Here is a 24,985-nt window from a genome sequence, read left to right on the forward strand (position 1 = left end):
TGATGTGTATATATTTATAGTTCTATTTATATTGATCCCTGTTTACTTGTTTTGATGTCTCTCTTCTAGACTGTAAGCCCCATGTAGGCAGGGATTGTCTCTGTTGCTGAATTGTACTTTCCAAGCGCTTAGTACAGTGCTGTGCACACAGTAAGCACTCAATCAATACGAATGAATGAATGAATGAATGAATGAATGAATGAATGGCATAGTGGATAGAGCATGGGCCTAGGAGTCAGAAGGTCATGGGTTCTAATCCCCGCTCCAACATTTGTCTGCTGTGTGACCACGGGCAAGTCACTTCACTTCTCTGGGCCTCAGTTCTCACATCTATTAAATGGAGATTGAGACCGTGAGCCTCACATGGCACAGGGACTGTGTCCAATCCAATTTGCTTGTATCCACCCCAGCGCTTAGTACAGTGCCCAGAACATAGGAAGTGCTTAACAAATACCGTAGTTATTATTATTAGCACAGATACTCTAATATCTCCTCATGTCCGTAACTCATTTTAGGGCCTGTGTCTCCTGCTAGATTGGAAGCTCTTTGAGAGCAAGGATCATGTCTATTGACTCCATTGGGCTTGCCCAAGTGCTTACTGCTGTGTTCTGCACACTTTAGGTATCAGGTAAACGTTACTGATGATGATGATGGTGGTATTTGTTAAGCGCTTATTGTGTGCCAAGCACTGAACTAAATACTGGCGTAGACATGGCTTAGACAGTCCCTGTCCACGTGGAGTCACGATCTAAGTAGGATTTAGCCCTCATTTACAGATGAAGAAACCGAGGCACAGAGAATCAGTCAATGGTATATATTGAGCACTTACAGTGTGCAGAGCACTGTACTAAGCGCTTGGGAGAGTGCGATACAACAGAATTAGCAGATGTGTTCCCTGCCCATAATGAGCTTAGAGTGTAAAGGGGGAGATGGACATTAACATAAATAAATGATTTATAGTATATAATTTAAAGATACGTTCCTAAGTGCTGTGGGGTTGGGGGTGGGGTGGATATCAAATTCTCAAAGGTCCCAGATCCAAATGTATAGATGAGAGCTAGCCAGGGAAAAGAGCTTAACCGGGGAAGGCCTCTTGAAGACATGACCTTAACGATATTTTGAAGGTGAGGAGAGCGGTTGCTGACATATATGGACGGGGAGGCAGTTCCAGACTAGGGGGAGGAGTTGGGAAGGGGGTCGGCGGCGAGTAGAGGAGGTGGGGGCTCAGTGAGTAAACTGGCGCTAGATGAATGGAGTGTGCAGGCTGGGCGGTAGAAGATCAATGAGGTGAGGTAGAGAAGTTAGGTGATTCGTCCAAGGTCACATAGCAGACAACTTGCGATGCTGGTGACGATGACGAGTGTGTGCCGGTGATGATGACAAGTACTGTTGTGGATGATGATGAGAACTGCACACAGTGAGCGCTCGGTAAATACGATCGAATGAATGAATGAAGAACAATGAGGGGTCGAGACGAGGCCGGTCTAGAAGAGAACCCAACATGGACTCTCACAGGGAGCGGGGTCTGTGGAAGAAAGCAGTAGGGCCTAGTGGATAGAGCTTGGGCCTGGGGTCAGGAGAACACGAGTTCTAATCCCAGATCTGTCACTTGTCTGCTGTGACCTCGGGCAAGTCACTTCACTTATCTGTGTCTCAGTTACCTCATCTGTAAAATGGCAATAACGTTGTGAGCCCCATGTGGGACATGGACTGTGTCCAACCTGATTAGCTTGTATCTACCCTAGTGCTTAGGACAGTGCCTGGGACATAGTAAGCCCTTAACAAATACCATTAAAAAAAAAGTTCCTCAGTGGGCGGGGGGGGGTGGGGGGCAGGCATCCCTTTCCATCAGAAATCTCAAGTTGGGCGGCTCTTGAAAGCAAGGGGCAGGAAGAAAAGGCAGCTGGGGTTCATGGTGCTGCCCCAATCCACCCAGCATTCATGACTCTTCTTCTCCCACTAGCCATCCAGGTCGGGACTCCTGATGGTCACTCGGTGCTGAATCACAGACCGGGAAGGACAGAGATCCTGACCCGGATTATGGGAAATCCTGATCCCAGAGCAGCTGCTGATTCAGCCCTCAGCCCCCTCGGGGGTTAATGCCAGCCACAGTGATTTCACCTGTGATTTATGGGGTTAGAGACACAAATAGCTCCTAGGTGCCTGCTGCCAGGAGACAGAACACATGTTTTCGTGAGTCATAGAAATATCATTCCAGGAGCCACCCTGTTCTGGGGCAACCCAGTGGCCTTCCAGATCGTACTGGGGCACCAGAATGTGAGGAGGAACTGTGTGCTGGTAGCCCTCTTGGAAAACAGCCCTTAGCATTAGGGGCAGACCATCCAACACCCCTGTCTTTCCCCTCTCCATCCCTGACTCTCCCCAGTCACCCAGCACAGATCATCCAACACCCCTGACTCCAATACCCCCGACTCTACCCTCTCCATCCCTGACTCTCCCCAGTGACTCAACATGGACCGCTCAGCAGGCTTGACTCTCCCCTCTCTATCCCTTTCTCTCCCCAGTGACCCAGCAAAGACCATCCAACACTCCTGACTCTCCCCTCTCCACCCCTGCCTCTCCCCTCTCCACCACTGACTCTCCCCCAGTAGCCCAGCACGATATCCCTGACTCTCCCCTTTGATTCATTCTGATAGGTTCTTCTGGTCCATGCAATGAAGGATGCTCCATGAATTTTAGTTAAGGTCAGTGGCCAGGTACCTACACCAATCAGTGGTATTTACTGAGTACTTAAGTGTGTGCAGAGCAGTGTACTAAGCATCTGTACATCTACTGACATTTTGGAGAAGAAACTTAGTAAGTTGCTTGGGGAACTTCGCCTTCCCCATGGGAAAAGCTCCTGCCAATCAGAAGGAAAGAGCAGCCATGGAGTTTTCCCAGGGCCGAAAGACCCTTGCCCTCTCAGCCTCACAGCCGGGGGCTGGAGCTAGGGGGATGGGAAGGGGAGGACACCAGCTCCCTCTACCCCAAGGGCTGGGCCCAGGGCACTGGTGCTGACCCTGATGGAGCGGTCTCCGGGCTGGACAGGAAAAGGTTTCTTTTCTCCAGAGCCACCTAAGCAGGAACTCTACCTCCTCTAGGCAGGGAACGTGTCTGCTAATTCTGTTGTATTGTACTCTCCCAAGTGTTTAATACAGTGATCTGAACATAGCAAGCACTTGATGAATACCATTGATTGATTGATTGATTTCCCAGGCCCCTCTCCCCGTTCCCAGCCCCAGGAGTGGTGGGAGCAGCAGGCTCCCAGTCTGCCCACCTCAGGCGATGGTCCAGCCCGGGAAGCAGAGAACCGTATTTACCCATCAGCTGCCTCCCTCCCTCCCTTCCACCCTCCCTCTCGGCCCCATAAACACAACAGATCCCTGTGCCCTGGCAACGGGAGACACGTTCAAACAAAGCCAAAGCCAAGAAAAGGGGAGGGGAGGAGAGGCGGCTCAGAGCTTGGGGTCGTTACTGAGCACCCTCTGAGTGCTAGGCACTATACTAAGCCCTGTGGAGAGCTCAACAGTAGCAAGACACACATTCCCTACCCTCAAGGAGCCTTTAATTTAAGGGAGAAACAGACAAATATAAGTTACCAATTGATAAAGCCAGAGGAAGAGCAAGGATAAAGAAGGAAGCAAAACAAACACTTCGGGACCAAACAGCTGACTGTACAGCTAAATGTACTCATTAAAAATATACATAAAAAATGAATAAAAACATACAAATGTGCAACAGTGCTGAGAATAAAAATAACATTCAGAAGTGCTAAGGGTGAACTGTGATTGGAAAGTTGTGAATGAATCAGGAAAGGCTTCCTGGAAGAGTTGTATTTTTTTTTTTGGACAGCTTTGAAGATGGGGAGAGCTCTGTACCCAGTACGTACCGAGCACAGCACAGCACTCTGTGCATAGTATGTACCCAGTACAGTGCTCCGCACACAGTAAGTGGCCAGCACACACTTGGTGTCAAGATCTCCCCCTCTAGACTGTAAGCTCATTAGGGGCAGGGAACATGTCTGCTAATCCTGTGTACTGGGTAAAGAGTGCTGTTATACTCTCTCAAGCAGTTAGTACAATGTTCTGCATATAGTAAGTGCTCAATAAATAGGATTGATTGATTGACTGATTGAAGTACAGCGCTTTGCAGACAGCAAGTTTCCAGTATAGGGCTTGGTACATAACTTGTGTCCAGGTTCTTTTTTTGCTATTCCTATTTGTACCTTCTGATAGTGTGTATTTTCACAACACTAAAATTCACTCTTTCCTCTCCATCTAAATTATTACCAAGTGGATCCAAGCACTTATTGTATCCTGCCTTGATCACTACATCTGCCTCCTTGCTGACCTCCAAGCCTCCTGTCTCTCTCCACTCCAGTCCATACTTTCCTCTGCTGCATGGATCATTTTTCTAATGTCTCCCCACTTCTCAAGAACCTCCAGTGGTTGCCCGTCCACCTCCACATCAAACAGAAACTCCTTACCATCGGCTTTAAAGCACTCAATCACCTTGCTCCCTCCTTCTTTACCTTCCTGATTTCCTACTACAACCCAGCCCAAACACTTCACCCCATCAACACCAACCTACTCACTCTACCTTGATCTCTGTCTATCTCACAACTGAACTCTTGCCCACATCCTCCTTCTGACCTGGAACTCCCTCCATATACAGCAGACCACCACTCTCCCCACCTTCAAATCCTTTTAAAAATCACATCTCCTCCAAGAAGTCTTCCTCAATTAAGCACCCTTTTCACCTACTCCCTCTCCATTCTGCATCATGTATGTCCTTGGAACTGTACCCTTTAAGCACTTGATATTCAACCCTGCCTCGTCCCCATAGCACTTTATGTACTTATCCACAATATATTTATTTATTTATTCATATCAATGTCGGTCTCCCAATCTAGACTGCAAGCTCCATGTAGGCAGGAAAAGTGTCTACCGACTCTATTGTCCAACTCTATTGTATTTTTCTCTCCCAAATGCCTGGTATAGTGCTCTGCATACAGTTAGCATTCAATAAATACCACTGATTGATCGAATGATTGTTTTGTCACTTGGAGGGTCTGAAGTCAAAGGTAAAAATAATAATAATAATAATAACTGTGATATTTGTTAAGTGCTTACTATGTGTCAAGCTTTCATTCATTCAATCCTATTTATTGAGCTCTTAACTGTGTGCAGAGCACTGTATTAAGAGCTTGGGAGAATACAATACAATAAACAGACACATTCCTGCTGGAGAAGATACAAGATAATCAGGTGAGACAGTCTCTGTCCCATAGAGGGTTCACAGTCTAAGTAGGAGGGGGAACAGGTATTGAACCACCATTTTGCAGATGAGGGAACTGAGGCTCAGAGAAGTTAAGTGACTTGCCCAAGACTACAATGAGTGATAGATGAGTGGTAGATGAGTGACCTCTGACTCCCAGGCCTGTGCTCTTTCCATTAGGCCTCACTGTTCCTCAAAGGAAACTTCCACAAGCCACCCAGAAGGTTGAAACCAGCCAGGACATTTCAAATGACACATTATTGATGTGGAAAGAACCCGGACCTGGGAGTCAGAGGTCATGAGTTTGAATCCCAGCTCTGCCACTTGTCAGCTGTGGTGACTGTGGGCAAGTCACTTCACTTCTCTGGGCCTCAGTTACCTCATCTGGGGATTAAGACTGTGAACCTCACGTGGGACAAGATTACCCTGTATCTAACCCAGCACTTAGAAGAGTGCTCTGCACATAGTAAGCGCTTAACAAATACCAACATTATTATTATTGTTGAGGCTCCACCATCTCTTCTGGAGATGCTGCAAGGCAGCCCAGGTCCCGCCCAGCACACTTCAGCCCTCGGGAGGCAGGCCCAGGGCCCGAGCTCTGCGGAGAGACCCGCTGCTGCCATGCTCAGAGGCGGTCCAGCCTGCAGGGAGCCTCCCTGGATCACCGGTGCTCTGGATGGCACCTTAAACATGGCACAGGGTCCGTGGGATTCAGGCCTGGTGGATGGGTCAGTTGGGGCTGGGGGCTAGCTGCCCATTTGGGTGTCTCTCTGAAACACAGATCCCTACCTCCGGTGGGTTCTTTCTAGTGGGGGTCCAGCAGAAGAAGTGCTACTCTGGGATTTGGGAGTCCTAAATCCTGGTCCCGGCTTAACTGGTAGTAGAGCGTTGTCTGGGATCGTGTCATCAGTGGGGAAGGTTTCTGACCAAAGACACTCATAGCCATTCCATGAGGTAAACGGGCCAGGGCAGGAGTCTTGGAAAATAGCTGGCTAACGTGGGCAGTGAAGATCGAGGCTCTGGCAGGGACCTCTCAGTTCCGAAGGCTCTCCGGTCTTGGTGACTGGACTTCACTGATGGCGTCAGGTGGGTAGGGTGAAAAGCAGCAGGTGGGATGGGAGTGTCCCCCAGCAAGAGGCAGCCCCAACCTGATCAGGCCGGGGAGAGAGAGAAAAGATGTTGCAGAAGGAAAAGCAAACAGACCCCATTGGCCCGTACAATGTGCTCAATCTGCTTGTGGAGATTAGCTGTTTCAGGAGGCTTTTCAAGGTTCCCCAATCAAATCTAAGAACACGGATGACTAATTAAGGCAAAACACAGAAGGAAATCATTATCTGGGGAGTTCGTAGCAACGTGCAGAATCCGGCCTCCCTTCTGCTAAAGAAAAAAGGCTGTGGCATCAACATCAAGGTTTTTCCCCAATTTCTCAGCTGAGCCCTTCTGCCCATGTAGATTGAGCTCGGGTCCTAGCCGAGATATCCCCCCGGGTATCGCACCCACAACCCCCGGGAGACATGTGTGAACCCTTCTCATTGCAACTCTGCTCTGATCAACACGAGCCGGTCACGTGAGCGCAGATTCTTGGAACGACCGCAAAAACACAAATATTGCATTCTCTCCCCCATCCCTCCCCTGTGCTGAAGGAGAAGCTGGTCGCCAACTATTTATCTTGGAATTCAGTCTTGTATATTTTCACCGTTCAGAGGGAAGTTTGATGCAAGTGAACCCTTCTCTGAATTGTCGAAGGACTACGACTTGAAACTTCTCCTGGAGGAAGTAATGGAAATTGTGGGCCTGGAAGCAAAGAGAAGGAGCATGGCCTTGTGGAAAGACCATGGGCCTGGGAGTCAGAGGATCTGAGTTTTAATCCTCGGTCTGTCGCTTGTCTGTTGTGTGATCTTGGGCAAGTCACTTCATTTCTCCGTGCCTTAGTTACCTCATCTGTAAAATGGGGATTAAAACTGTGGGCCAGGGACTGGGTCCAACCTGATTATCTTGTATCCACCTCTGCATTTAGTACAGTGCCTGGCACATAGTAAGAGCTCAACAGTGTCTGTTCATCGCTATACTTTCCCAAGCACTTAGTACAGTGCTCTGCACACAGTAAGTGCTCAATAAATATGACAATGAATGAGATGCCATTAAAAAAAAGAGAGACCCAAGGGTCCTCTGAGCCATGGGGGGATGGGACCCTGGACAAGGAGGCCTCAGGAGGGTGTCAAGGCCTTGCTGAACTGCAAAGAAGAGTGAAGACCACTTGACTGGATCTGAGCAGATCTGGAAGCTGACTACAATCCGGGGTCCTCTACTCCCTGTCGTGGTTTTGCAGCGAGGTGCTGGGGCTATTCCCTCCCTCCCCCTCCCACCCTCACAGGGGAGGAACCCCCAACCCATAGAGAAGAAGAAGAATCATGGGAATAATAATAATAGTAACTGTGGAATATTTGTTGAGTGCTTACTGTGTGCCACGCACTGTACTAAGCCCCGGGGTGAGTACAAGAAAATCGGGTTGGACTCAGTCCCTGTCCTACATGGGGCTCACAGTCTTAATCCCCACTTGTTAAGCTCTTACTTTGTGCCAGGCACTGTACTAAGTGCAGAGGTGGATATAAGATAATCGGGTTGGACCCAATCCCTGTCCCACACAGGGCTCACAGTTTTAATCCCCATTTTACAGATGAGGTAATCCCCAATCCCCACTGAGGTAACTGAGGTATTTGTTAAGCACTTACTATGTGTCAAACACCGTACTAGGATAATCAGGTCAGACTCAGTCCTATCCCTCATCAGGCTCATGGTGTAAGAGAGAAGAGAATTATTTAATCCCCGTTTTACAAATGAGGAAACTGAGATACAGAGAAGTGAAGTGACTTGCCCAAGGTCACATAGCAGGCAATCGTCAGGATTAAATACCAGGCCCTCTGACCCCCCAGGCCTGGGCTAGTCCCATTTGGCCATGTTGCTTCTCAGCCTGGAGGGGCAGGGGCGGAATCCTATTCAATCACATTTATTGAGAGCTAACTGTGTGCAGAGCACTGTACTAAGCGCTCGGGAGAGTACACTATAACAATCAACAGACATTCCCTGCCCCCAACGAGCTTACAGTCTAAAGGGGGAGACCGACACCAATATGAATAAGTAGATTACAACTATGTACAGATGGGGCTGGGAAGGGGAATAAATAAAGGGAGCAAGTCAGGATGACGCAGAGGGAGTGGGAGAAGAGGAAAGAGGTTGTTATTGTTATTGTTATTACTTACTTTCTCTGTGACTCTGTTTTCTTTATCTGTAAAACAGGGATTAAATACCTGTTCTCTCATCCCCTGAGACTTTGAACGCCATATGGGATCATGTTTGCTCTATCTAGAATCTACCCCAGTGCTTAGAACACTGACTGACACAAAGTGAGCACCAAACAAATACCACAATTATTATTATCATTAATCGATCAATCAATAGTACTTATTGAGCACTTACAATATGTATATATCACTGCACGGTGCAACAGAGTTGATCGATACATTCCCTGCCCACAGAGTATTATTATTAACAGGGAACTCTTGGCCACTGTAAGATCCCGGGAAGAGGAATCAAAGGTCAGTGAGCTGGACAGGAAGCTGGGGAAGAAGAAATGTCAGTAAGTCTAAGTAGGATCGATTAGAGGCTAAAGTTCAGAATGTTAAATGGAAAAGTCACAGTCTTCTAGAAGGATGTAGCCAAGCAGACTCGGGGATTTGGGGGAGGGGTCCCCGCAATGCCGGAGGTTGGGTTTTGAACCCGGAGCAAGGGGGGATCGCGCAGCTGGAGGTTCCTGCACCTCAGATCCCTCTTTCCCCCACCTCTTTTCTTCTCCTGTTTTCAAGCAGGCACGCGAGGGTTTCGCGGGAATAATTTCGGAACTTGTCCGGCCCCGTTTGCCTGAGCTGCTTTTGATGACATTCCCAAATCAGGCAATTTAGTTCCCAGGTGGATGGCAACTGGAATGTGTTCTTTCTGTTTAGAAAGAAGGCCGGGGCGGGAGGAGACCCAGCACATCTGGCCTAATGCCCCCGGGGTTTTGGTTGGGCCCCTGGAACTGGGACCTTCCATCCCGGCTCCCCTGGAGTTGGGGGAGCAGGGATGGCTCCAAAGGGGGAGAATTCGGGTGTCATATTAATGTCTGTAATAATAATAATAATGATGATAATTGTGGTTTTTCTCAAGGGCTTACACTGTTCTCCAAGCACTGTTCTAAGCGCTGAGGTAGTTATGAGATAATCAGGTTGGACACAGTCCCTGTCCCACATGGGGCTCACAGTCTTAATCCCCATTTTACAGATGAGGTATCCGAGGCACAGAGAAGTTTAGTGACTTACACAGAGTCACACAGGGGACAAATGGTGGAGCTGGAATTAGAACCCAGGAGCTTCTGACTCCCAGCCCGGCTCTTTCCACTAAACCACACTGCTTCTCTGCACTCTCTTTCATGCTTCTGTGTAGTCCTCAAGTGCCTGCACACAGTAGAGGCCCAGTAGAGTGCTCTGCACAAAGTGAGCGTCAGTTCAATACTCTGCATCCAGCGGGCACCTAAGGCAGCGCTCTGTTCACAGTACATGCCCATTAGGAGCCCCAGACTGGGCTCTACAGTGAGAAGCAGCGTAGCCATGTGGAAAGAGTATGAGCCTGGGAGTCAAGGGACCTGAGTTCTAAACCCAGCTCGGCTACTTGCCTGCTGTGTGACCTTGGGCAAGTCACTTCACTACTCTGTAAAATGGGGATTCAATACCTCTTCTTCCTCCTTCTTAGAGAGGGAGCCTTATGTGGGACAAGGACAGTGTCTGAACTCACTGGATCTAATCCAGGGCTTAGTATAGTGCTCGGCACATAGTGTTTAACAAATATCAAAATGAATATTAATTATTATTCTGTACAGACTAGGTACCCAGTTGAGGACTCTGCACAAAGCGGACGCCTGCGCACAATCAGCACCTAGTGCAGCACTCTACTCGCGATAGTAGAGTGCTCCATTTATTTAATGGTATTTGTTAAGCGCTTATTTTGTGTCAGACACTGTCCCACTACTACTAATAATAATAATGATAGTACTTGTTAAGTGCTTACTGTGTGCCAAACACTGTTCTAAGCACTGGGGTAGATAAAAGGTAATCTGGTTGGACAAGTACCTGTCCTAATAGGGCTCACAGTCTCAATCCCCATTTTACAGATGATAACCGAGGTACAGAGAAGTGAAATGACTTGCCTAAGGTCACACAGCAGACACGCGGTGGAGCCGGGATTAGAACCCAAGACCTTCTGACTTCCAGGCCCGGCTCTATCCACTACGCCACGCTGCTTCTCCCAAGTACTGGCGTGGGTACAAGCTAATAAGGTTGGACACAGTCCCTGTCCTACATGGGGTTCACATTCTTAGTCCCCATTTTACAGATGAAGCAGCGTGGCTTAGCGGAAAGAGCAGGGGCTTGGGAGTCAGAGGAGGTGGGTTCTAATCCCAGCTCCGCCACTTGTCTGCTGTGTGACCTTGGGCAAGCCGCTTCACTTTTCTGTGCCTCAGTGACCTCATCTGTAAAAAGGTGATCAAGACTGTGAGCACCACGTGGGACAACCCTATGACCTTGTATCTACCCCAGCGCTTAGAACAGTCTTGGCACACGGTAAGCACTTAGCAAACACCAGAGTTATTATTATTATTATGACAGATAAGCCAAGTGAGACACAGAGAAATTCAGCGACTTGCTCGCGGTCAGGAGGTGCTCGTTTAGACCGTGAGCCCGTTGTTGGGCAGGGATGGTCTCGTTCTGTTGCCGAATTGTCCATTCCAAACGCTTAGTACAGTGCCCTGCACATAGTAAGCTGCGATAAGGAGCGTGGCTCAGTGGAAAGAGCACGGGCCGGCGAGCCAGAGGTCATGGGTTCAAATCCCTGCTCCACCACATGTCAGCTGTGTGACTTTGGGCAAGTCACTTCGCTTCTCGGTGCCTCAGTTACCTCATCTGTCAAATGGGGATGAAGACTGCGAGCCCCACGCGGGACAACCTGATCACCTTGTATCCTCCCCAGCGCTTTGAACAGTGCGTTGCACAAAGTAAGCGCTTAACAAATGCCATCGTCGTCATCATTACTATTTTTATAGTAAGCGCTCAATAAATACGATTGAATGAACCCAGGTCCTCCGTCTCCCAGGCCTGAGTTCTTTCCACTAGGCCCCGCTGCTCCTCATCGATAAATTCGGATGCCCGCCTGGCAGAATGAATGAGTGAAGGGATGCCCCCTAAAGAGGAAGGACGGGGGCAGGGGCCGGGGGCCGGGGGCCGGGGCCGGGCCGGGGCCTGCTTGAAGGAAGCAGAAGGAATCTGAAACCCAAAGCCTCCTCCTGGCTGCCCTGAGAGGAGTCAGTCCTCGGGAGGCTGGGGAATGTCCCAATTCCTCAGGGGGCCTTGGCCCTCCCCTCTCTCCCCGCCAAAGCTGGAGCGCCCCCAGCCCCCTCCCCCCGGCCTGGGGGAGGGGGCTGACGTCAACCTGGGCGGAGGGAAGAAGGGGATAAAGGGCCGAGCGGCCACCGGTGCCCCCAGCTCGCCCCTCTGCCCCTCTGCCCCTCTGCCCGCTGCCCCCGGGCAGCCCGTCCGGGGTGCCCACATGCCGCAGACCATCGTCCTCCCGGGTCCTGCCCCGTGGGGCTTTCGGCTCTCGGGGGGCGTCGACTTCAACCAGCCTTTGGTCATCACCAGGGTAAGTCTAGCCCCCCTCCTCGCTGCTGCTGAGCTCGGAGGCCTCCCCGGGGGTGGCGGGACCAGTCCCCCACCCCCGGGCGCGCACGAGTGGCCCCGGGGAGAAGCGGCGGGGCCTAGTGACAGGAGCACGGGGGTCAGAGGTCGTAGGTTCCAATCCCGGCCCCGCCACTCGTGTGCTGGGTGACCTTGGGCCAGCCGCTTCACCTCTCCGGGCCTCATCTGTCAGATGCGGGTGAAAGCGTGAGCCCCACGTGCGACAACCTGATGACCTTCCGGCGCTTGGCGCATTGCGTGGCGCATAGTAAGCGCTTTAAAAAACAGCACATTTATTATTGTTGTTTTTACTCTAGGCTGGGGGCGGGTTTGCAGGGCGGGTGAGGGGTCGCGCTGAGCCATCCGCACTCTCGCCCCCTCCCCACGCGAGGCCTCCTCCAGGCGCTTCGAGGGGTCCGGAGGGGGTCGTTTTTCATTTATTTGATCGTATTTATTGAGCGCTTACTATATGCAGAGCACTGTACTGAGCGCTTGGAATGGACAATTCGGCAACAGAGAGAGACCATCCCCGCCCAGAGAAGGGCTCAGGGTCTAATCAGCATGGCTCAGTGGAAAGAGTCTGGGCTTGGGAATCAGAGATCATGGGTTCGAATCCCAGCTCTGCCACGTGTCAGCTGTGTGACTGTGGGCAAGTCACGTAACTTCTCTGTGCCTCAGTTACCTCTTCTGTGAAATGGGGATTAACTGTCAGCCTCACATGGGACAACCTGATTACCCTGTATCTACCCCAGTGCTTAGAACTGTGCTCTGCACATAATAAGCGCTTAACAAATACCAACATTATTATTATTATTATTATTAATCGGGGGTGACAGACAACTAAACAAGAAGTCTGGCGTCGATATCACCAAGCTAAATAGAATTTGTTAAGCGCTTACTATGTGCCAAGCACTGTTCTAAGCTCTGGGGTAGATACGAGGTGATCAGGTTGTCCCACGTGGGGCTCACGGTCCTAGTCCCCATCTCCCAGATGAAGGAACTGAGGCACAGAGAAGTGAAATGACCCACCCAGAGTCACACAAATGACAAGGGGTAGAGGTTTTGAGGGCCATGGGGGTCCGCGTATCCCCCGCACTGGTTCGGTGTTGGTGCTCACGGCCCCTGAACCAACTGGACAGGGACCGGCAGCTGGAGAGGTCGGTAGAGCCCGGGCCTGGGAGTCAGAAGGTCACGGGTTCTAATCCTGCCTCCGTCATTTGGCTGCGTTTAGGCTGCGAGCCCGTCACTGGGCAGGGATTGTCTCTATCTGTTGCCAGATTGTCCAACCTGATTACCCTGTATCTACCCCAGTGCTTAGAACAGTGCTCTGCACTTAGTAAGCGCTCAATAAATACGAATGAATGAATGAATGAATGTAAACCCGTCATTGGGCAGGGATTGTCTCTATGTGGATTGGAGAAGCAGCGTGGCTCAGTGGAAAGAGCCCGGGCTTTGGAGTCAGAGGTCATGGGTTCGAATCCCAGCTCTGCCACATGTCAGCTGTGTGACTGTGGGCAACTCACTTAACTTCTCTGTGCCTCAGTTACCTCATCTGTAAAATGGGGTTGAAGACTGTGAGCCCCACGTGGGACAACCTGATTCCCCTGTGTCTACCCCAGTGCTTAGAACAGTCAGTGCTCTGCACATAGTAAGCGCTGAACAAATACCAACATTATTATTATCATTATTATTATTATCTGTTGCCGGATTATCCATTCCAAGCGCTTAGTCCAGTGCTCTGCACATAGTAAGCGCTCAATACGTATGGTTGAATGAATGAATGCTGGGTGACCTTGGGCAAGTCACACTACTTCTCTGTGCCTCAGTGACCTCATCCGTGAAATGGCAATCGAGACTGTGAGGAGGATGGAGATGGGGACTGTGACCACCCCGATTTGCTTGTATCCACCCCGGCGTTTAGTGCAGTGTCTGGCACACAGTAAGAGCTTTACAAATACCATTCTTAGTTATTATTATTATTATAGGCCCTGGGGCAGGCGGGGGAGAGGAGAGAGCCCGGGCTCGGACGGTCGGCGAGGTCCAGAGGAGAGGAGGGGAGGGGACCCAGGATGGGGCGGGTCAGGGTGGTCCGGGCCCCCACGGGCACAGCCCCCCACCCACCCCATCTCCGGGAGCATTTCTAAAATAGGCACGAGCGCTTAGGAATAATAAGAATAATGATGATGGTACTTGTTAAGCGCTTACTGTGTGCCAAGCACTGTCCTAAGCGCTGGGGTAGATACAAGTTAGGTTGGACACTGACGCTTCGTGCTGTAGTTAAGACCACCCCCACGCGTGGGCCTGGCCTTCGGGAACCACGGAGGGCGAGAACAAACCGGATTAGTCCAACTCCCCTCTAATAATATCATCATCATCATCATCATCATCATCATCATCGTGGTATTTGTTAGGTGCTCTCTATGTGCCGGGGACTGTTCTAAGCGCTGGGGCAGATAAAAGCTAATCAGGTTGGCCACAGTCCCTGTCCCACAAAGGGCTCACAATCGTAATTCATTCAATCGTATTTATTGAGCGCTTCTGTGTGCGGAGCACTGTACTAAGCGCTTGGAAAGTACAATTTATTCATTCAGTAGTATTTATTGCGCGCTTACTATGTGCAGAGCACTGTACTAAGCGCTTGGAAAGGACAATTCATTCAATAGTATTTATTGAGCGCTTACTATGTGCAGAGCACTGTACTAAGCGCTTGGAATGAAAATGCCACGAAAATACATTTTGCAGAGGAGGGAACTGAGGCTCAGAGAATCGAAGTGACTTTCTCGGCTCCCGGGGACCCTCCCGAATTTCCCGGATCCGGTTTCCTTAACTATTTTCCTTTTTTCCTTCAAGACTCGCGGTTCCCTCCGCCCTGCAGGCTGCCCTGGCCTCAATTCGCTTATTTGGAAATGGATCGCGACTCACCCCGGGACGGGGGGAGGGGGAGGGTGGGTGGTCTCCGAGGGGCGGGGGCAGACCGGGGGTCTCTGCTCCGGTGGGGGAGGGGCGTCGATTAGGATAATAATACTGATAGTATTTGTTAAGCTCTTACCATGTGCCCAGCACTGATTATAATAATAAAATAGTAAAGGTATTTAAGTGCTTACTATGCGCCAGGCACTGTACTAAATGCTGGGATGGATACTAGCAAATTGGGTTGGACGCAGTCCCTGTCCCACTTGAGGTTCACCCTCTCAATCCCCATTTGTTAATAATAATAATAATGATGATAGTATTATTATTATTATTATTATTATTATTATTGTATTTGTTAAGCCCTTACTGTGTGCCAGGCCCTGTACAAAGCGCTGGGATGGATACAAGGAAATCGGGTTGGACACAGTCCCTGTTCCGCGTGGGGCTCACAGTCTCAATCCCCATTTTCCAGATGAGGTAACTGAGGCCCAGAATAGTGAAGTGATTTGCCTAAGGTCACACAGCAGAGTGTCAGAGCAGAGATTAGAACCCAAGACCTCCTGACTCCCAGGTCCATGCTCTGTCCACTATGCCATGCTGCTTCCACTTCACTTTTCTAAGCCCTGGGGCACATACAAGGTAATTAGATTGGACACGGTCCCTGTCCCACATGGGGCTCACAGTCTTAATCCCCATTTTACAGATGAGGGAACTGAGGCCCAGAGAAGTGAAGTGACTAGACCCAACATCACACACTGACAAGTGGAGGAGCCGGGATTAGTACCCACGACCTCTGTCTCCCAAGCCCGGCCTCTTTCCACTAAGCCACTCTGCTTCCCAAATGACTCGATTTAGATTAGCATATTTTGGGCACATCATCAGGAGGACCGATTCTCTGAAGAAGACACTAACGCTAGGAAAAATCCCCGGAAAATGTGGAAGAGGCAGACCGGCAGCTAGATGTATAGAGATCATAAGGACGATAACAGAAGAACCATTAGAAAGGTTGCGGATTATGGCAGAGGACAGAACGTTCCGGAGAAAGTATATCCAGGAAGTCGCGACGGATCGGAAACGACTGGACGGCACTTTATAATAATTTAAAAAAAGGCAAAGCTTCAGACCATGCTATCTCCCTGCTGAAAACTGGGAGTCACAGTCAGTTAGTTGTATTTACTGAGTGTTTAGTATGTGCAGAGCACTGTACTAAGCACTGGGGAGAGTACATTATAACAGTAGAACAGACAGACATTCCTTGACCACAGTGAGCTTACGGTATAGAAGGGGAGTCAGACATTAATACAAGTAAAAAAAATAACAGATGCTCCTTGTGTGGGGAGACCAGGCTGTCCCGGGCTGTCCAGAGGGTGGGACCATAATAATAATAATGATAATTATGGCATGTGTTAAGCACTTACTATGTGCCAGGCACTGTACTAAGCGCTGGAGATGATGCACTGGGCGAGACTGACCAGAACTCAGGGCTTTTAGGGGGTTGGGGGCGGGGCCTACCAGGGTTCCTCGAGGGGCAGGACCAACCCAGGCACTCCAGGGAGCAGGGGGAGCAGGCCAGGAACCCTGCACAGGGCGGGGCAGACAGTGGGGTGGAAGTGGAGGGGGGCCGGGGCCTGCCTGGGTCCGAACCAAAGTCAGTAAAGACTTGGAAACGGGCCCAGGCCCACGGAGGGCCACGGGCATCCATCCGGTGCGCTCCGGTCCTGTCTGGTCCAGTCCTGTCAGGCCCTGTCAGGTCCTGTCCGGTTCGGTCCTGTCAAGTCCTGTCCCGTTCGATCGCGTCCGGTGCTGTCAGGTTCGGTCCAGTCCATTCCCGTCTGGTCCCGTCAGGTGCCGTCAGGTCCTGTCCGTTCCGGTCCTGTCCTGTCCGGGCCCAGCCTGGCCTGCAGCGACTTCCACCTTTTATGGAAGCGCAGGGAGAAGTTTCCATGATCGGTCCTGCAAACCATCCCAGATACGTGCTGGCTCCAGGGGCCCGGTTGGTATGAAAAGCAAACCGTGCCGAACCCTAACAAAGCCTCTTTAGGCTCCTGGAAATTCGGGGAGAGAAATGGTTGGGACGTTTACTGAGCGCCTGCTGTGGGCAGTGACTTGTGCTAAGTGCTTGGAAGAACAAAGCCGAAGTCTAACGGGCGGGGGAACTCGGACGTGGAAATGTTTATGAATAGAATGATTAAATAAATGATTTACCGTTTACTAGACCTATATCCATGCTACTTTGATTTCTAATTGATATTATAAAATAACAATAATCATATTAAGTGCTTACTATGTGCCGGGCACTGTACTATGCACTGGGGCAGATACAAAATAATCAGCTGGTACACAGTCCCGCTCCCACACAGGGCTCACAGTCTAAATAGGAGAGAGAACAGGTATTAAATACAAGATAATCAGCTGGGACACAGTCCCGCTCCCACAAAGGGCTCACAGTCTAAATAGGAGAGAGAACAGATATTAAATCCCCATTTTGCAGATGAGGGAACTCTGGCACAGAGAAGTTAAATGATTCGCCCAAGGTCACACAGCAGACAAGTGCCGGGGCTGGGTTTAGAACCCGGATTCTCTGACTCCCAGGCCTGTGCTCTTTCCACTAGGCCACAACGCTTGTGCATATATCACCTCATCCTCATTACTCTCATCCGTTCATTATTTTAGTGTCTGCTTCCTCTACTGGACTGTAAGATCCTCGGAGGCAGGGCTCATGCATTTCGACAAAGTCTACTGTAGTCTCCCCAGCACTTAGTTCAGTACTCCACACATCAAAGGTGCCAAAGATGCGCTGTTGATTGATGGGTTGATGTAAATGCTGAAGGTGGATGTAAATAAGTGCTGGCGATGGCTGGAGGGTTTCTATGGCGAGAGGTATTGGGAATTAATCAGGAAAGACTTGCTGGATTTGCCGAGAGCCTGGGTGGACCAGCTGCTGGTTTGGGATGGACTCCGAAGGAGCAGAATTTTCTGCGTGCTGTGCCAGCGTTAATAAATGCAGAGAGTAGACGTTAAGATCCTCTCTGAAGTGTGAGCACCTTGTGGCATGGGATGAGCCCGTTGTTGGGTAAGGATCGTCTCTATCTGATGCCGAATTTGACGTTCCAAGCGCTTAGTACAGTGCTCTGCACACAGTAGGCGCTCAATAAATACGATTGAATGAATTGTGACTACCAATTTTTTTAAAAATTTGTGTTTGTCAAGTGCTTACTATGCTAAGCACTGGGGTAGATAGAATACAATCAGAATAGAAACAGTCTTGGTCCCAAATGGGGCTCACGGTTTAAGGGAGGGGGAGAATAGGGAACTCTCACTCACCCCTACCTGACGTGTTCCACTGAGGCACAGAATAGGCAGGCAGGGGTTAATCGATCATTCACAGTGTTTATTGAGCATCTACTTTGTGAAGAGCACTGCACTCAGGAGTGAACACAGAGTGTATATCTGTAATTTTATTTATTCATAATGGTGTCTGTTTACTTGTTTTGATGTCCATCTCCCCTCCTCTAGACTGTGAGCTCGTTGTGGGCAGGAATTCTCTCGCTTTATTGCTGAATTGTACATTCTAAGTGCTTAGTACAGGGCTCTGCACACAGTAAGCGCTCAATAAATATGATTGAATGAATGAATACAGTAGAGTTAGTAGACACAAATTCTGCCTAAGGAGTTTACAGTCTAACAGGGAAAAGAGACCCAAAATAATTTGCTTGTGAGTACACAAGTACAGAGTTGGTGCAGAAGGGGTGAGGTCAATCAAGCGATGATGATGATGGCATTTGTTAAGCACTTATTACGTGCAAAGCACTGTTCTAAGCTCTGGGGGGAGGATACAAGGTGATCAGGTTGCCCTACGTGGGGCTCACAGTCTTAATCCCCATTTTACAGATGAGGTAACGGAGGCATAGAGAAGTGAAATGATTGGCACAAAGTCAAGCTGACAAGCGGCAGAGCCGGGGTTAGAACCCATGACCTCTGACTCCCAAGCCTGTGCTCTTTCCATTGAGCCACGCTGCTTCTCAATGGTATTTATTGAGCACTTATTATTTGCAGAGCACTGAAGTAAGTGCTTGGGAGAGTATGATACAACAGAATTATCAGACACGTTCCCTGCCCACAACGAGTTTACAGTCTAGAGGGGGGAATAGCAGAGGTGATAGTAGGGGGCAATATGAGATGAGTCTGCAAAAGGCCCAGAGCTTTGCACAGAACCACCACCCAATAAATCTCCCTGGTTCTAGACAGTTCTACCCCCTTCTAGACTGTGAGCCTGTTGTTCGGTAGGGATCGTCTCTACTTGTTGATGAATTGTACTTTCCAAGCGCTTAGTACAGTGCTTTGCTCACAGTAGGTGCTCAATAAGTATGATTGAATGAATGAATGAATACTATTGAATGAAGGATGGACTGACTGAAAATCAAACGTTCCCGGGATTTGAATCAAAGCCTCCATCCAGCCAGTTTATGCGGCGTCAGCTTTACCCCTCTCTGCTCCAGAGGCTCTGGTGGGGACGCCTTCCTGGGTCAGCCGCCCCAGGATTCTCCCTTCCAGCCTGAGCTCCTCTAATGCCAACCTTCTCACTACTTCGACCTCATCCACCTTGCCCCCGACCTCACGCCCAAGTCCTGCCTCTGGCCTGCAACGCCCCCCCTCCTCACATGGGACGATTACTCTCCCCCTGCTTCAAAGCCTTACTAAAGGCACATCTCCTCCAAGAGGCCTTTCCTGATTAAGTCCTCTTTTCCTTTTTTTGACTCCCATCTGCATCGCCCTGACTTGCTCCCTTTATTCATCCCCCTGCCCAACCCCACAGCACTTATGTATATACCCATCATTTATTTATTTCTATTAATGTCTGTCTCCCCCTCAAAACTGTAAGCTCTTTGTGGGCAGGGAATGTGTCTGTTACGTTGTACTCTCCCTAGTCTTAGTACAGTGCTCTGCATACAGTAAATACTCATTAAATATGATTGACTGACTAACTCTGGGGGCAGGCCCACAGGCAACAGTAGGTGATGAGTATGTTAGGTCGGGTTCATTCATTCAGCCGTATTTATTGAGCACTTACTGTGTGCAAAGCACTGTACTAAACCCTGTTGCTGCCCCCCTGCTCTCCAGCAGGACTTAGGATAGGGCTGTAATGTTATTATCATTATTATTATTATTATTATTGTATTATATGTGCCTGGCACTGTACTAAATGCTAACCCACCAGGGGAGAATCCCACTGAGTTTCCCTCTGGTGTGTCTGTCCGGTCATCTCCCAGACCAGCCCTCACCAACGAGAGAGTGGCCTAATGGGTAGAGCTTGGAGCCTGGGAGTCAGAAGGACCTGGGTTCTAATGCCGGCTCTGCTAGTTGTCTGTCATGTGACCTTGGGGAAATCACTTCTCTGGGTCTCAGTTCCCTCATTTATTAAATGGGAATTAAGTCTTTGAGCCCCATGTGGGACTGGGACTTCGCCCAACCTGATTGGCTTGTATTTACCCCGGTGCTTAGTACATAGTAAGTCCTTGCCAAATACAATAAAAAAGGGAAGAGGGGGCCAGAAGCCATCCTCCTGGATTGGTTGGGGAGGGGTCTGAGAGCATATAGACCCCTAAGGTGTAGCTGGGAGGGAAGAGAGCCATGCTGGGACACCTTTAGACACCTATTATTTATAATTGTCACTGAGCACTTACTATGTGTTACTCTTTCTATTGAATACTGCTCCCTGTCTCACAAGAAAGCATCACAGCCTTGTGGCAAAAGCACAGATCTGGGTTCTAATCCCGACTCCACCATTTGCCTGCTGTGTGACCTTGGGCAAATCAACTTTGTGCCTCAGCCTCCTCTCCTGTAGGCTGAGAAGCAGTAGAGGAGGAGAAGCAGCGTGGCTCAGTGGAAAGAGCATGGGCTTTGGAGTCAGGGCTCATGAGTTCGAATCCCAGCTCTGCCACTTGTCGGCTGTGTGACTGTGGGCAAGTCACTTAACTTCTCTGGGCCTCAGTTCCCTCATCTGTAAAATGGGGATTAAGACTGTGAGCCCCACGTGGGACAACCTGATCCCCCTATGTCTACCCCAGCGCTTAGAACAGTGCTCGGCACATAGTAAGCGCTTAACAAATACCAACATTATTATTATTATTATTACTGTAAAATGGGAATTAAATACCTGTTCGCCCTCCTACTTAGGCTGTGAGCCCCATGTGGGATAGGGACTGTGTCCAACCTGATTAACTTCTATCTATCCCAGTGCTCAGAACAGTGCTTGATGTATAGTAAGTGCTTAATTAATACCATTAAAAAAGGGGGGCTCACAATAAACGGAGGAAGACAATTCTTCAAACTGAGAATAGATTATATTCCCTTCAAGGACAGGAACCCTGAGTCTCACTTTTTATCGTTCTCCGCCAATCCTGGACAGCCTCCAGCCCCCCGGACCATCAGCACCCAGGAGGGGTCCAGTACCGTGCCCTACACCATACTGATCATCTGTGCAAACTCCTCAGTGTTGCCCCTAATGAGGCTGAGATGAATCTGTGGAGGAAGGAATGAAGAAGAGGAGAGAGGGAGATTTGAGATCAGAATTATTCTGAGCCTCCATTGGCTTTTTTAGGTCTCGTGCCTGTAAAAGAATGTCAGAAAAGTTCAGGGTTTTTTTTAATTAAAAATTGTGCCTTGCTATATTTAACCGAACAGGAAAAAAATCTTCATCGTCTTGGAGGATTCAAAATAGAAAGAGTTTCTGTTGGGGCAAATATTTAGAGAAAAAATTGCATTCTGGGCCCGATTTGACCCGAGAGAATTATGTCTGAGTGGAAACTTTTGTTCTAAACATGTCAAACGGAGGAACAGGCTGCAGCAGGAGCAGAGATTTGGAAGTGGGGGGCATTGTTTGAGTTCCATCTTTCAGCTGCCTCCTCCTTCCCCCGCCACCTTACCTCCATCACCCACCCTGTGGCCTCCCCTGGACCGACTGTTGTGCCTCCAATTTAAACTATGAGTCCCATATGGGACCTGAGGATCTTGTACCTATCCTCATGCTTAGTACAGTGCTTGGCAATTAGTTAGAACTTAAAAAAACTGCCATTGCTATTTTTACTAATGAAAATAATAATAAACAGGGAGAAAGGGATAGGAAAGAAAGGAGGGAAGGCTGGGAAGGAGGAAGGAGGAGCACGGAGCATGGTGTGATCGAGTGGTTGACTGACCAAATTGAAAGCCTGTCTACTTGTTTTGTTGTCTGTCTCCCGCTTCTAGATTGTGAGCCATTGTTGGGTAGGGTTTGTCTCTGTCTGTTGCAGAACTGTACTTTCCAAGCGCTTAGTATAATGCTCTGCACTCAGTTAGCGCTCAATAAATACGAATGAATGAATGAATGAATGGATGGATGAATGAATGAATGAATGAAAGTCCAAAGCTCGGCAGGAGGCGGTGACATCGGTAGCTGGCTGGAAGACAGAAAATGTGCCTGCCAACTCTCTTGTATTGGACTCTCCTAAGAGCTTAGTACAGTACTCTTAAGCATGGAGAAACGGATAGAGCATGGCTCTGGGAGTCAGAAGGTCATGGGTTCTAATCCTGGCTCTGCCACTTGTCAGCTGTATGACCTTGGGCAAGTCACTTCACTTCTCTGTGACTCAGTTACCTCATTTGTAAAATGGGGATTACGAATGTGAACCCCATGAGGGATATGGACTATGTCCAACCCCATTTGCTCAGCGCTTAGAATAGTGTTTGGCACACAGTAAGCACTTAACAAGTAACATCATTATTATTACCCTGCACACAGTAAGCACTCAAGAAATACCACTGAAGGTGATGATGACAGCAATGAGAAGCAGCATGGCCTAGTGGATAGAGCCCGGGCCTGGGAGTCAGAAGGACCTGGGTTCTAATTCTGGCTCTGTCACTTGTCTACTGTGTGATCTTGGGCAAGTCACTTTACTTCTCTATGCCTCAGTTCTCTCATCTGTAAAAAAGATTAAGACTGTGAGCTTCATGTGGGACAGGGACTGTAATAATAATAATAATAATGTTGGTATTTGTTAAGCGCTTACTATGTGCAGAGCACTGTTCTAAGTGCTGGGGTTGGTACAGGGTAATCAGGTTGTCCCACATGAGGCTCACAGTCTTAATCCCCATTTTACAGATGAGGGAACTGAGACACAGAGAAGTGAAGTGACTTGTCCACAGTCACACAGCTGACAAGTGGCACCAACCTGATTCCCTTGTATCTACCCCAGTGCTCGGAGAAGCAGCGTGGCTCAGTGGAAAGAGCACGGGCTTTGGAGTCAGGGCTCATGAGTTCGAATCCCAGCTCTGCCACTTGTCGGCTGTGTGACTGTGGGCAAGTCACTTAACTTCTCTGGGCCTCAGTTCCCTCATCTGTAAAATGGGGATTAAGACTGTGAGCCCCACGTGGGACAACCTGATTCCCCTATGTCTACCCCAGCGCTTAGAACAGTGCTCGGCACATAGTAAGCGCTTAACAAATACCAACATTATTATTATTATTATTAATAGTGTTTGGCACATAGTAAGCACTTAACAAATACCATTTTTAAAAAAATCAATTCATTCTGGAAAACCAGAGAAGGAACAGGGTGCCACTCTGCTTGTCTTTCTCCTGGGAGCGGAGGCCAGGGGACAGGGCCTGTTTCTAGACCCCCATAGGGAAGCAGGTGTTGGCAGGGTCGACAACAACAACAGGATAATGACAAATAATGATCCAGAGACTGAGAGGGAGCAGGACAAGGTTATGGGCTGGGGAGGATTCTGAAAGAGTCTCTCTCTCCAACTTGGCTTGGTGCCTGGCAAACTTTTCTGGACTCTGATATCCCATGCCACCTCTCCCCTCCCCACTGAAAAATTCCTTTGCCTGGCACTGCTTTCCTCCCTCCCCCTGGGCCCAATCACTCAAACACCATCAGAGAATCTGGGTGGCTATAATAGTACTTACTGAGTACCCCTGGGTGCTTTCCACTGCACTTAGGGCTTGGGAAATTCAAAACGAGCAGGTTCATTCATTCATTCAATCATATTTACTGAGCGCTTACTGTCTGCAGAGCACTGTACTAAGTGCTTGGGAGAGTGTGATACAGCAATAAACAGAAACATTCCCTGCCCACGATGAGCTTACTGACAAGAAGTTTACAGGGTAATCAAAATAAATAATTCACGGTACATCTGAATAAATGTACATATATTGAGATGAGTACTAATAGATATGTTAGTGAGGTAAGTGCTAGAGGTAGCTGATGGGTTCACATAATTTGGGATTTTTATTATCACCAGCCCTCGGCAAAGTGCTTGGCACGTATTAATCACTCAATACCACAATTATTATTGTTTTTATCATTCAATGCTGTCCAAATTAAGCAGAAATTGAGCACTAATCGTTGTAACTGATTTTACTGTTACAATAATTCCTGGGCTAAACTATAGCTTCTTCCACCCAAATCCCACTCCCACCCAAATCTCATTCCCATGAATCCTGAAACGGGCAGCCCCCTCTCATGCCCATCATGAATCCTTCCAGGTTTCTCCAGGTAGCAAGGCTTCGGCTGCCCACCTGTACCCGGGGGATGTCATCCTGGCCATCGACGGCTTTGGGACGGAGACCATGACCCACGCCGATGCTCAGGACCGGATCAAAGCGGCTGCCCACCAGCTCTGCCTCAAAATCGACAGGTAATCCACAGAAATACTTTGCTGACTTCACTGCCCCCTGTGTCTCCCCTGTATCCACACTTCAGTCTGCTGCCCGGATCATTTTTCCACAAAACTGTTCAGTCCATGTTTCCCCACTCAAGAACCGGTGGTTGCCCATCCACCTCTGCATCAAACGGAAACTTCTAACCACTTACTTCGAAGCAGTCTATCACCTTGCCCGCTCTCACCTCACCTCGCTATTCTCTTATTACAACTCAGCCCGCACACTTCGTTCCTGTAATGCCAACCTACTCACTATATCTTGATCTCATCTATCGCACCGCCAACTGCTCGCTCAAGCCCTGCTTTTGGCCTGTCACGCCTACCTGCTTCAT

General features: G+C 49.1%; 1 protein-coding gene across 3 annotated transcripts in view; it reads left to right on the forward strand.

Moving 5' to 3' along the window:
- Positions 1-11,812: 11,812 nt before the first annotated feature.
- PDLIM3 (PDZ and LIM domain 3) overlaps positions 11,813-24,985 on the forward strand; it is a 32,059-nt gene continuing 18,886 nt past the window's right edge. The window contains exons 1-2 of one of the 3 annotated variants that reach the window (XM_029077111.2): positions 11,813-12,003; positions 24,478-24,629. In XM_029077111.2, the coding sequence (XP_028932944.1) occupies positions 11,911-12,003; positions 24,478-24,629 (245 nt within the window). In that variant the 5' untranslated portion in view covers positions 11,813-11,910. The remainder of the gene's footprint in view (positions 12,004-24,477; positions 24,630-24,985) is intronic. The other 2 variants (XM_029077110.2, XM_029077109.2) reach the window with 2 other exon arrangements.

Source organism: Ornithorhynchus anatinus, chromosome 12, assembly GCF_004115215.2.
Source record: "Ornithorhynchus anatinus isolate Pmale09 chromosome 12, mOrnAna1.pri.v4, whole genome shotgun sequence".
Classification (NCBI taxonomy): Eukaryota; Metazoa; Chordata; class Mammalia; order Monotremata; family Ornithorhynchidae; genus Ornithorhynchus; species Ornithorhynchus anatinus.